General features: G+C 33.9%; 1 protein-coding gene across 1 annotated transcript; it reads left to right on the top strand.

The window, feature by feature from the left end:
* The first annotated feature begins 6,517 nt into the window (after positions 1-6,517).
* Positions 6,518-8,647, top strand: LOC145582918 (IRK-interacting protein-like). The gene is made up of 2 exons (XM_081639976.1): positions 6,518-6,653; positions 6,831-8,647. Exons 1-2 carry the CDS (start codon positions 6,588-6,590, stop codon positions 8,292-8,294), a joined length of 1,530 nt encoding a protein of 509 aa, XP_081496102.1. The 5' UTR covers positions 6,518-6,587; the 3' UTR covers positions 8,295-8,647.
* Positions 8,648-14,192: the final 5,545 nt, after the last annotated feature.

The following is a 14,192-nucleotide window of genomic DNA, read 5'->3' as shown; positions in this document are numbered from 1 at the left end:
TGCTGCATGCATATAAGAAATTTAAATAGGCAATACTCGTATTAAGTTAGAGTTCCACAACTAATTAAGCATTGATAACGCCAATCCACACGTAATTTTTTTTTTAAAAAAATCTTAAATTATACCAGATTGGATTGTATGGGAACGCGATTCGATCACGAGTAGAGGGTTACTTGACTCATGCTCGTTGAGTATTGAGTCAATCCGAGTCGATTACACATGAGCTGCTTGTTTAAAGGTTTAGGACTTTAAATCTTTAGAGTATTGATTTAAATTAATTAAGTGTCAAGGTATAAATTTTTGTTTTCAAAGATAGAAGAATAGAAAAATATTTAAGTTCTTGTACACTTATCGAGTTTCGAGCTAATTCGAGCAAGCATGAGCCAACTCAAGTCGAGTTTTGTCCTAGTCGAGTTTGAGCTACTTTGTTCAATTAGCACCCTTGATTGGATTGGAGTACCATTATTTTAGAAGTACATTATTCAAATCAATACTTGTACACGGGTGTAGCACTAAGGGCTAGTTTATGTTCACCTAATTTTCACTTATTTCAGCCTTTCAGGTATAATAAATTCAGATATGTTTACTTAAGTTAAGAAAAGTTCATCCTTCAGATAACTTCAGTTCAAGAAAAATAAGTTCAATTCAGGAAAAATAAGTCCTAATTAATAAATGTTATCCAAGTTCAGTTAAGTTCAAATAACTGAAAATCAGTGAATATATAAAACACGCCTAAGGGTAAGGGATGTCCAGAGTTTTTTTTTTTTCTTTCTTGAAAGGAAGGGATGTATATATAATCGAAAAAACGATAGGTGTAGATGATGGCAATAAATGAGAACCCAACCTAGATGGCTTTCATATATCATTTTCTCATTAATTGTATTCACATGTTTCTTTCATATACTATACTTATCAGACTCTCTCTCCTCCTACTCTTGGGCATGTATAATATGTATGGTAGTTTTGAATGGTTTGGTATGGATGATAGGATTATTAAATATGAGGTAGTTGCGAATTTCAGAATAAGTTAATGAGGATAATATATATACTACACCATTAATGTTTATGACCTATTACTGCGTGCTATATGACCCCCCTTTCCCCATTTTTGTGAGAGTACTCATTTAATGCCTTTGATTGTGGTTCCAATTTTCACACTTCTTTTTTACTCTTATTTATTACATGTACTGAATTACTGAGTTTACTACTTGAAAGCACCACATTCCTCATAACATTGTCTTACGTATGTTAGCTTGCTAGTGGTGAAGTATGTTGTTGCAGTGACTCAGTTCTGCCTTTATCCGGATTCAGTTGTCACGTATGTAGTATGTACTCATATTTATTTTGGGTGGAGGGATTAATTAGGACATGTTGTTCGCAATTGTTAATTATTGATTAACAATAATTCATTTTCCTTAATTATATTGTTTTTATGATTGTACGGAGTACAATTTAACTTAACAATGTACATACTGATAGATATAAAACATATTTCTGGAGGCCCTCAACCATCAGCTTAAGCTTTCGGTTGAGTTGGTCCTTTAACATGGTATCAGAGCTAGCGTGACACAAAGGTCACGGGTTCAAATCTTGGCCTTTCATGTGAGGGGGAGTGATAGAGTATAAAGCATATTCTTGGAACTCAACCATTAGCTTAACCTATGTACTGTTTATACTCCATAATGAAATTTATGGAGCCACAACTATATTATGTAGGTTTTTTTTTTTTTTTTTTTTTTTTTTTTTTTTTTTTTTTTGACTTTAAGGTGCTACAAACTATATTTTATTTTTGGAGCAATTACATGCTAATATATATGCATTTAAAAAAAAAAAAATGTGTTTAGCTTTCAGCAGGTTACCGGTTATTGGGACTACTCTAGGCAAACATACCCAATACTTAGGATTATTAATTACTAAATCTTAGTTGGTATTATTAAAAGTAAATCGCCAATAGATGTGATTATTAAAGTGTATTTTTCCACTTATTTATTGAGCAAGGATTAATTCACTTGGTAAAGTTTTTACCTCAAATTAGACTTTCTAATATTTACTCTGTTAGGTGCTTAGGTCCCGTTCACTTCACCTTATTTTTGCTGAACTAAAATTATTTATACTGAATTGAAATTACTTTTGTTGAACTTAAATTATTTTTACTGAACTGAAATTATTTCTGTTGAACTAAAATTATTTTTACTGGATCTCTATTATATTTCTTCTTTACATTTGCTGAACTGAATTTTTTTTTTTTTTTTTTTTTTTTTTGCTGAACTGAAAACTGAACTTATTTTTACTGAATTGAAATTAATTTTACTGAACTGAAATTAATTTTATTGGATATTATTTTTTTAAGGTGAAGTGAACATGGCCTTATACACAATTATACTCTAATTTAAATACTATTTCAATAAGAGAAAAAAAATATATTTCAATACAATTTTTTTTAATGCATGATCTGTTCACCAGGGTGCACCACCGCGCAGGTAAAGGCTACACATACAATTGTTGTATGTGGTCCCCACATACAACCTAACTTTGTCATGTTTTTATTGGATACAATAATGGGCCCATGTTCCATTAGAATTCAATTTATATTTGATTCCTAATTTTCTCCCCTTTTTTAATGATGTGTCAAATTTCTAGTGATGTTGTATGTAGGGACAACATACAATGATTGTATGTGTATCAACTCTCCCATGCGCATGGTGCACCCGGTTAAATAAAAAAAATGGAAAAACATTCATTTGTTTGAAAAAGAACATTCAGGTGTTTGAAGAAGAACATGTTTTATGTTTGACAAAAAACATGCAATACTAAAGAATATGAAGACATTACAAAAAAAACGTGATAAAAAATTTATTAAAATTTCAATGAAAAATTACACAAAAAATCTTTACCAAAGATAATATAATATTAATTACGATAATAAAAAATAAAGTTAAATATGATAATACATTAGTATGTTCTTTGTCAAACACGATATGTTCTCTGTCAAATATTAGTATGTTCTTTCTGCCTTTCAGATGTACCCCGATGTACTATCCTATTAACAGGTTTAATGAGTGTAAAGATCTCCAAGCAAACACATTTGCAAAAGGTAAGAAAAATGTTCTTTTTTAGGATAAAACCAAAAAAAAGGCTTAGAATTGAAATGATACAATTAATAAATACGAGTAGAATAGTTATGCAATTTTCTTTTTTCTCGGCATCATCTAATATCTTATTCTTACTACCAAAATTCTTTGAAGAGTTTGAACTATTATCACCAACGTTTGAATTATTATTAAAAAAAATAATGGTATAATGAAGTACTAGTACTTTCTAAACGATTTAATAGTAAGAGTCCTTCATAGAAGTATTTGTGTTGTATAATAATTGCAAAAGATACTTCTCGATAAAAAATGGCAGAAATCAGAAATGTACTCTTTGTCAACATTTGAATTGTCAATTTGTGTTTAGGTACAAATAAAACTATAATACTCGGTAATATTTCATTACACTCCCAAAGCTTTATACTCAATAAAGTACTCCAGCAAAATAGATTCATTGGATATTTGTACGGAATTAATAGAACCTACAAATCTACAATTGTTAGCAATTCTATAAACGGAGTACAAATTAGGCAGTAATTAAAAAAGAACATCAAAAACGAAGATAGTGAATCCAAGTCACGGAGTAATAAATTCATACTTTTATTCTAAAATAATGGAGCCATGCATGTATGCATGCATGCCTTTCGCATAGAAATAAAGCCAATGACAAAATTTCTCTCTCATTAGTCAATACTTTACTTAAAGTCCATTTCTCTAGATTTTTCACTTGCCTTTCTAGGAAAGATTCGCCTAATGTATATGCAAAAAGTGTTTGATTAATGTTGGATTATTCAAGATATTATCGAGCAACAGCCAAAACTTGATCTAGTGGAAAAAGTTTTCACTTATTTAGCTTTGCGCCTTTGCATCTTGCAAGTTACAACTATGATGAGTAAGTATATAGAATCAAATTCCTTTAATTCTTTAATTCTTTAAAGATATTTTAAGATGGGGACTATCTTATATATCCTCTTCTCTCACTCCCAAAAGGATTAGCACGTCCGACTAGCTAGGTTGATCAGTGAAGTTTTCGACTCAATAGAGCCTTAGCTTCTCTGCAATTAAAAAAATAAAATAAAATGAGATAGTCCGTATTATTATTGCGTATGAAAAAGGCATGTACGTATATAGGGAGTATGTATTTCCGTTGGTTAAGTTGGTTGATGTAGCTATGGGAATCTAGGACCAGCTAATAGTAAATTTCAGAGACTATTTGGATTTTTTTAGGGCAAGACTTTATTCGTATCACTAAAAGAACCTTAGGTACCGGGTATTAATATTGGACCAAGTAAGTATTGGCATTTGGCAATCATCTGTAATTCTGTAAATCATTTAAGATTTTACGGAGTAAATTCATTAGTTTACGCAATTTTTGGTACTGTAATAACTACTACCTATTAGTACGAGTAATACGTAGTAAATTAATCACGAATATTGGATGTCAGTTATGGTCTTAAATCTACATCAGTGTTTTAGCAATAATAGGCCTAATGAGTAACGGATTAACGGGCCAATAGAATATTATTGCTTCCTCTACTTTCCAAGGTGCATGATTTGCATTGTACTGTATTTCAAAATTTTGATTAGCGAGGAAGACTTTAATTCAGAAATATGTTACAACTTATACAGAAAAAAACCACAAAATTCATGTGTTGCTTGTTTAATGAGTAAAACTATTGATTAGTAAAAAATATAGAAAATTACTACGGAGTAATAAAATTTGCTTGAATTTAACCCTTTTTTTTCCCTTAACTTATTTAAACTTGAACTTATAATTAAAAAAAGATCTTGCTAACGAACAACCCTGGGGCGTTAGATAAGTATTTAAAATATCACCTAAAGTGATATTAATTTGGGAAAGTATGTCAAAATCACGCGTTAACGGTGTAATTAATGTTAATTTTTAATTTGATGTTTCTACTTTTAGCTAGCTTATCCGACGTCAGGAGGGCGTTTGCTAACTTTTGCCTTAAAAAATATTAATTGTGAGTGTCGTAATTATAACTTATTTTAAGTAGAATTTATCTTTAATTATACTTTTATGAACTTATTTAAAGTTAAAACAAGCAAACCACTTGTGTATCAACTTGTTTTCACATTAAAAAAAAACAATGACCTCCTTTATTGGGAGGGAGGGACCGGAGATGCACAAATTCTAATATCCTCGTGCATAGTTGAAGGGAGTACTCTTGTTTGGTAGATGGTCTCTATAGTGTAGTAATTTTCTTCGTAATACGAAGTAATGGAGACGAATGATACTCGGTGGAAGATATTACATAAGTTGTGATGCAATTTATAATTATTTTTTAAACTTATGGTTCTCAGTGATCAATAATATTGATCCAAAGGTAATATAACTATCTTCCAATGTCGTATCTTGATTAAAAGTTTGAAATCACTTCAAATATTGTTACTCCATAGAAGCAATGTTTAGGCACAACAAGTCAAATGTGTCAAATAAAAAGTGTGATACGAAGTACCAAAGTATTGCATAATCCACAATATAGTAGTATATACGTAGTAGTAATATTGATTGTTTTGCTTGTCATATAAAGAGGTACAATCCTTACGAAGAAGTGGAAGGACACATTATATTACTCTGTAGGAATTAGGGATCCAACCTTAAAGATTAATAGTCTCACCTTACTCTCTAGTACCTCATGGCCTCATGGGTCAATACGACAATACTAACTAGTCTCAATACCTATTTTGTTTATTAATGACATATTGTGTCGGGATTCACCTTGCAAGGCTATACCTCCTTGATAATGTCCTACAATGATACCGAGTATGACTATATAAATTTATACGAAATACACACCATGCAGTATTCAATAGAAATAGTTGATAGGAAATTAGGCAAACGATACGTTTTTTATTTTATTTTATTTAGTTCATACTTATAGGTAGTAAGATATTTACCAATTTATTAAGCTGAACTAAACTAAAATGATTGAAATTGAGTTGAACTAAATTGAATGGAGCTAAAATAAATTATTTATGAGAGAAGGAAATTAAAAAGTAAAGTAAATTGAAATTAAGCCGAAGATATACACCTTATTAATAGTGACAAATTAGTAGTGCAATAGTAATGGATTGATCCAATAAAAATGTAAATCCTGTGAGCACTGCAGCAGTACTAAAAAGAGAAAACAGCGCCATGTATAATTGCACAACCTCTCGTGCAACTATCCACAATATAAACCACACTCATAATTGATAATTCATACAGTAAAAACAAACCTTGTTTTGAATTTTTATCTCCACCATCATTACTTCCTGACAATAACTTTTACAGTAGTGCTTCCTCTTCTCCCTTCACATACAACACCAATTTATTTTCATTTATTTTTCTTTTTATTTATTTTGGACCATCCTTTCTTCCAAACCGTACTTAAACATATTAAGAGAGAGAAAAAAAAATACATAAAAACAAATCTACCGTTCTTCTAGTCGTCACTTGGAAATACTACTCTGTACAAACTACAACAAACAATTATGGCTCCTCCTTCTTCTTCCTCTGTCAGCCCTTCTCTTCCTTCTCGCTCACACCTCTTCACTCCTGTAATTTTCCTTTCATTTTGTTGGTTTTAAATTTTAATTAATTTATTTTGTTACGAATACTCGAGATAAATTCTTGGTTCATGTATCCGACCCCATCCAATACGATAACCCTTTTACATTGTTGTTATCATTATCATTTTTGAATTCAATTCTAATTTTTTTTTTTTGGATTTGCAGATACAAGAAGGAAATGAGAGTGAAGAAACAGAAGAACGACATCGTTTTGGATCAGTTACAACACCGAGTAATAACAGTACAATCGCCACCTCATCAGCCGGTACGGACACCGTGTACCACCACAACCCGACCCCACTTCATGAACCCGGGAAAAAACCCGCCGGAAAAAACCGTAAGTTATCGGGAAATTCAAACTCCGCCACTTATTCCGACCGTGCTGTCTCCTGTAACAACTGCCGTCCGACAACCCGCGAGAAAACCTCCGTTGTTGTCGTCCCTGTCGACAACCACCTTAACAAACACTCTCTCTCCTCCTCCTCTGCAACGCCTAGTCCTAATGGTTTGTTCAAGTCTCTCATCGCCGGAATCTCTCGCCGGAGTCCGAAACCGTCACCGTCGCCGGCGCCGGAATATTCGTCGGCGGCGGAGAGGGAGGAGCACTGGAGGATTGCGGTTGCCGAACTTTCTCATAAACTTGTACAAGCTACTAGAAGACGAGATGAAGCGATTCTAGAAGCTTCGAAGCTAAAATATTCCATGGCTGAACTTGAGAAGAAGCTTAATCGGTTAGAAATCTACTGTCATAACCTTAAATCTGGGCTTGAAATTTGTAACCAAACCCAAACCCAGGCCCATGTTCAGGCCCAAAGCCCGGCCCGGTTCTCAAGCCCAAGCCCGGGTGGTTCTTGGAACTTCCCTAGCAATCATAGCAACCATGATCTCATCATCAAGAACTTCCTCGTTGCGGTATCCGATGCGCGATCTTCGATCCGTTTTCTCAGCAAATCGCTCGCTTCACAGCTGAAATTAATGGGGGTTAAGGTGTTCGAGAGGTTAAGTACAATCTTACGATCCTACGATTTCAAGCTTTCGTCGTCATCTTCAAACAGCAATCAATATAAGAGTCTCCAGTTTTACCTTGAGGCTCTACTGAGTGCTTCTTTCTACGAGGATTTCGAGTGTTCCGGGTTCGGGAAGAGCTCCACGGATCGAATCCTGAACCCGATTGATCGGTGTGAGGCTAACTATTCGGCGTATAATGGGTTGAAGGAGCTTGCATGGGAGGAGGTGTTAAATAAAGGGACTAAACATTTTAGTGAGGAGTTTAGTAGATTTTGTGATAGGAAAATGAGTGAGATTGTTAGTATGTTGGGATGGAATAGGGCTTGGCCGGAACCGCTTTTGCAAGCGTTTTTCGGGGCGTCTAAGAGTGTTTGGTTGGTCCATTTGTTGGCGAATTCGGTTCACCCGACGTTAACGATATTCCGGGTCGAAAAAGGGGCTCGATTCGACCCGGTTTATATGGATGATATGGGTGGTGATAAGGCTAAGAAGTTGATACCTACAATGGTTAGGATAATGGTTGCACCAGGGTTCTATGTCAATGATAATGTGGTCAAGTGCAAGGTGATTAGCAGGTATTATAATAGTAATTATAGTGTTTTTAATGGTAATGGTATGTGATTAGTTTATTATCTATGTATGGATTACCAAAAAAATTATTGAAAAAATTAAAAAGGTAGTGTAATAAAGTTTGGTTTTGTTGGTACGTTAGTATTTTATTTGGTTTAGGTAAAAGGGGTATATTCTAATTGACCAAAGGTTTTGAAATAAAAAAAGGGAGTCAAAATGGATGATCCAATATTTTGCTGTTTAGCTTTTGGGTTTTAGTGGGGAGTCAAAGTAAGAATTTGGAGTCATTTTGTTGGGATTTTATAAAAATCTTATGCGATGAAAATGAAAATGAATTGTCCTTTTCAATATTTCACCCCTTTCTATGGTTATGAAATTGAAGATGACTGTTCATACTTGTATAATTTTGAGGATCCTTTTGAAAGAATAATTAGTTTCACCACATTGGTTATCTTATCTATAGTATTTATAAAGTTCTTGTGTCATTTTGTTAGGATATGGAACAATTTATCAGAATGAATTGCCACTTACAAATAAATAAGTTGGTAAAAAAATAAAGTTTCGACTTTTTCGACTAGATATTATAACCTTCTCCACTACAAAAGCTATAAGTTTGAAATTAAAATACTTTGTATAATCGTATTTTGAAATTTTAAAATAGTTTTGAGTTGTTTCTACTCCGTATATTTTTTTATATATTGATGAAACTATATCGTGTCGTGAGATGCAATGCCTGATGTTGTTCTTTCTTTGAGGTGTAACCTTGAATTTAAGGCACACCTACTTCACCGTTTGGAAATAGAAAGTTGTTATGAAGAGGGCACTAGAGCAATTGAAATCAAACAAAAGATGATATAATTACACTGAAGGCACCCAACTATTTTTGTTGGTTGGCATTAATTGGGATCTTCCTCCGTTGCTCCTCCTTCTTTGATCCACATCATCTCAATTAGGTAAATGCCCTTACTAGAATCTACAAAGTATTAAATAACATACACCAAAAGTAAAATCAATTGGTGTCTAAGTAAATCAAACCTTATTAATAACGTATACCATATAGTAATTCTTTCTCTCTCAATTACTCCAACTTGTTAGACAAAAGTAGTAGTTGTAATCGTTGATAGCTAAGTGAGTAGATATTAGATGTAAGGTTAGCTGTAAGATGTCAACCAATAACCGTTTTGTTAAATTCGTTGTTTGGAGTTTGATCGACACAATTAGCAGGTAATTTGGTATAATAGCTTGTAATAATAAGATAATTCAAAGAAAATTTTAGTGCCTTTTGGCAAACACTACTCTAAAAGTTTTTTTTTTTTAATTATATTTTGATGCATCAATTTAACCAATACATTGCCCAAAACACTAAAGGTTATATTACTCCAAAAATTAATATTAAACAAGCCCTAATAGAGATTATATCCACTCTTTTCTTATCGAGTGCATCTTGTGATCTTGTCGCATAGTCCCTATATCTATATGCATTTGTTGCATATATGAGGACAAAAGTGAAAAGCGTATTCAAAATGGTACTTTTTATTGTTTCAGTGGTACATTTTTTGTACTATTATACATGTATATTATACCATTTATGCCTTTGTATTACTATAATATCTCACATTAGTATAATACTTTGATGTACCATTTACATACTTATTTGTACTATTAACATAAAATTTATACCACTACAACATTTAATAGTACTATTTACCTATTAAATGGTATTTTATACTCCCACTACAACTTCAATTTTATTACTACATTGTCATATATGCAATGTTTGGATAGAAGCTATGTGCTAGATCTTAACCTTTCTTACCTATCATAAAACATCAAAGGTTACTTGTATATGACAATATTAAAGTTCCGTCATAATTTGAATACAATGTTAAGGAAATAATACTGTTACAGGTTATGTGCAACGATTAGACATTTTTCCTCTCTGCTTTACGTTAAATTGTTGCACATAACTTATAACGGAGGTAGTATATCTTAGAATTAAAAGTCAAATTTTCTTATATTAAGACAACAAAAATAATAAATAATACAGAGTACTTCATGTAGACTTCGATCTAAGGTCTCAAACATCAAACGACCTGTGATAGTCACCAAGGAAGTCATCGATTTGCCCTTTGGCAGAAGTAAACCAATATAAACGATTATGAATAATAAAAACCCATCATGCTATCGCATTATTTTGTTGGATAGTACAAGATGACGAGAAGTCGATATTGCCATATCGTAGGGAAGCCTCCTTCGCAGCAAACCGTTAGTAAACAATATCAGACACGTAACATTGATAAAGATTGGTAATATCAGAAATTATAATTAATGGGTCCATTCACATAAAATTAGCTGGCTTATCAGTTATATTACTTATATATCATGCCATTCATACATGGTCAACAGATTTGTCATTTGCATAAGTTAGAAAGAAAACAACAATTTTTACTTAAAATAGTCAAACTACATTATGATAATGTAATACCCTAAACAAATGGACTCACGTAGTCACGTGTATACTTTACTGTTGTATAAAGCCCAGTTTCTTTTAGTAGTGGGGCAAAATCATGTCCAATTTATTAGAATGGTCCATTAACTTTCCTTATCTTGGATTCCTGGGGACCTCCCCTCTACTCTTAAGTGTCTGATCTGTAAGTATTAGACCAAAATTGTGAGGGTTAAAGTTTGGTTCCTTCAGCTGCTAATTGAAGGCACAAGTTTTGGCATAATGCCCAAAACAAGCACAATTCTTGCATCGATTCTTCCTCTTTTTGTTTCTTTCCCTCATAAGACTCCTCTCTCTTTTCAAGCTTTCTTTTCTTTGATTTGGGTTTTCCTGGTAGCACTTTGCACTTTGTAACGAACCTTCACACAGAACTGTAAAGTAGCTAGCAAAATGAACAACAAAGAAGAAGGTAGAAGATCTCCATTAACGGTGAGCTCAAATCTTGAATACAGAGAATATTCTAGAGAGAGAAAGGGAATGAACTATTTTAGAGAGAAATAGCTGTAATTGAATGAATTAGGAAGAAGAGTGTACAATGGCTTATAAATGCCCTGTTATTACAATTGATAACAGAATTAAAAGCTTCTAACTACTTTAATCTGACGTGGCATAAGTTTGTTATGCTTATGCTGACGTGGCACAGAGTGTAGATTCACACCCCCCCCCCTCAAGCTTGGGGTGTAACAAACATGCCAAGCTTGGACTTCAGCTCATTGAACTGAGGTGATGGCAGGATCTTGGTCATAATATCAGCTAACTGAGAGGCTGTAGGAAGGTAAGTAAGCTGAATTAGACCCTCAAGCACCTTCTTCCTAGTAAAATGACAGTCAATGTCAATGTGCTTAGTCCTCTCATGGAAGACTGGGTTTCTGGCAATGTGGAGAGCAGACTGGTTGTCACAGTGTAAAGTAATAGGCTGCAAATTACTAACTCCAAGATCACCTAACAGCCCGACCAACCAAGTAACCTCATAAGAAGCAGCTGCCATTTCTCTATATTCAGCCTCAGAAGAAGAAGTTGAAACTGTTTAAGAGCCACATAGTTAAGAGTATGTGTAAGAGCCTGCATATGAGATGTCCTTGGAGCTTGCATAAACTGACTTAAGCAACCAACTGTGAAAGCAAGATCAGGTCTACTGTGTGTGAGAAAGTTTAACTTTCCAACAAGACACATATAGGCCAAAGGGTCAGAGAGAATTTCTCAACTTGAGATGCAGAGGTAAAGGAGTAGCAACAGACTTTAAAGGCTTCAAACCACTATCCTCCAAAAGCTCTCTGGTAAACTTTGCCTGGGATAAAGTAACAGAATTGTTACTATATCCAATTTCCATGCCAAGAAAATAGTTAAGAACACCCAAATCCTTTATGCTGACCTTGTCATGTAAATGCTTCTTCAAAACTGAAATCTGAAGAACATTAGAGCCTGTGATGATAATATCATAAACATAGACTGCAACAATGATGAAATGATGATTGACAAAAAGTGAATAATCATTCTTGGACTGCACATATCCTAGAGCCAACATTTCAGAAGTTAACTTTTCAAACCATTGTCTACTGGCTTGCTTGAGGCCATACAATGATTTTCTGACTCTGCACACTTTATTATCAGGATTAGGCACCCCATCTGGCATCTTCATATATACCTCCTCATATAAATCATCATGCAAGAAGGCATTATTAACATCTAGTTGAAAAATAGTCCAACCTCTATGAACAACCAATGCAATAATTCCTCTGACTATAGCCATTTTAATGACTGGAGAGAAAGTTTATGCAAAATCTATCCCATAGTTCTGATTGAATCCTTTGGCTACTAATTTAGCCTTGAACCTCTCAATGGTGTCATCCTTCTTGAGCTTGATTTTGAAGACTCATTTGCACCCAATGGCCTTCTTTCCATGTGGTAAATCTACCAAGTCCCATGTTCTGTTGTCTAGAAAAGCCTTGATTTCTTTCTTCATTGCTAATTCCCAATTAGGATCACCAGCTGCATCTTTGTAAGTAGAAGGTTCTTTAACAGAAATAGTATTGTCAATTAAGGTTTTGTGAGTAGAAGAAAACTGACAATAGGAAACCAAATTACACCAATGTTCTGTCACAACAGTAACATTGCCACAAAAATAATCACCCATCCACTTGGGTGGTTTCCTAGGTCTCATAGGTAATGGTTCAGAGGTTGGTATGGGAGCAATATGGGAGATATCAACAATAGAAGTGGTAGTTGGGATAGAAGGAGAGGTAGTAGAAGTTTGGGAATGCTGTGTTTGTGGGGTAGAATAAGAGATTGGGCTTTCTGGGATATTGTTTGTGGTTTCTGGGCTATTATTTGTGGTGTAAAAAATTCAGGGATTTCATAATCCAAGAAAGGAGAAAGGTCTGGTGTATGTGAAGGCAAAAAGAAAGGTGTAGGAGAAGATAAAGGTGTGGCAGAAATATGGAATAGGAAATGCTTTTCATGAAAATCAACATCTCTGGAAACAGTGATTTTCCTTGTTGATAGATGAAGGACCTTGTAACCCTTCTAGTGAATAACCAACAAACACACAGGGATCAACTCTTGGTTCCAGTTTGGTCCTATGTTGTCTTGGTGTACTCACAAAGCACAGACACCCAAAAACCCTTAAGTGCTCTGGATTAGGTGATTTTAATTTCCATACAACTTTTCATAAGGTGACAAGTTGTTCAACACTTGAGAAGGCATTCTGTTGATCAAATAAGCAGCACATTGTACACATTCTCCCCAGTAAGAAATTGGAAGCTTAGACTGGAAATAAAGTGCCCTGGTCACTTCAAGGAGATGTTTATGCTTCCTTTCAACCACCCCATTCTGTTGTGGGGGTGTCACTGCAGCTTGTCTGATGTAAAATACCCTTTGAATTGTACAACATTAAAATCTTTCCCTCACACAACTCTTTGGCATTGTCAGATCTAAGAACTTTAATAGTGACTTCAAACTGTTTCTCAACAAAAGTAACAAAGTTAACCAGAATATCAACAACCTCATCTTTATGTTTCATCAAATGTATCCAAACAATCCTTGTTTAATCATCAACAATGGTCAAGAAAAGAGTACAATTATTATGTGTTTTGGACTTGTAAGGACCCCAAATGTCTACATGTATCATTTCAAAGGGAAAAGTAGTTTTAATTGAACTACTAGGAAATGACTTTCTATGTTGTTTAGCTGCAGGACATATACTACAAATTACTTCATTATTCAATCTTTTGCAATCACCTTTATTTTGTATCATGTTCATCTGAAAGGAACATGACCTAATCTAAGATGTAGTAGTTTGGCCTGATCTAAAGTATTTAAACTTACAGAAGCAGAAAAAGAACTGGAAGTAGAACCTGAATTGGAAGAAGCAGAAGCTGCAACACCTTTTAACAGAGAAGCTTCTGCAAAGTAGAGTCCATTCCCAACTTTACCAAGAACAAGTG

Source organism: Chenopodium album, chromosome 2 (assembly GCF_948465745.1).
Source record: "Chenopodium album chromosome 2, dcCheAlbu1.1, whole genome shotgun sequence".
NCBI lineage: Eukaryota > Viridiplantae > Streptophyta > Magnoliopsida > Caryophyllales > Amaranthaceae > Chenopodium > Chenopodium album.
Note: the sequence above shows the minus strand (reverse complement) of the source record. Positions and strands in the feature narration are given on the sequence as shown.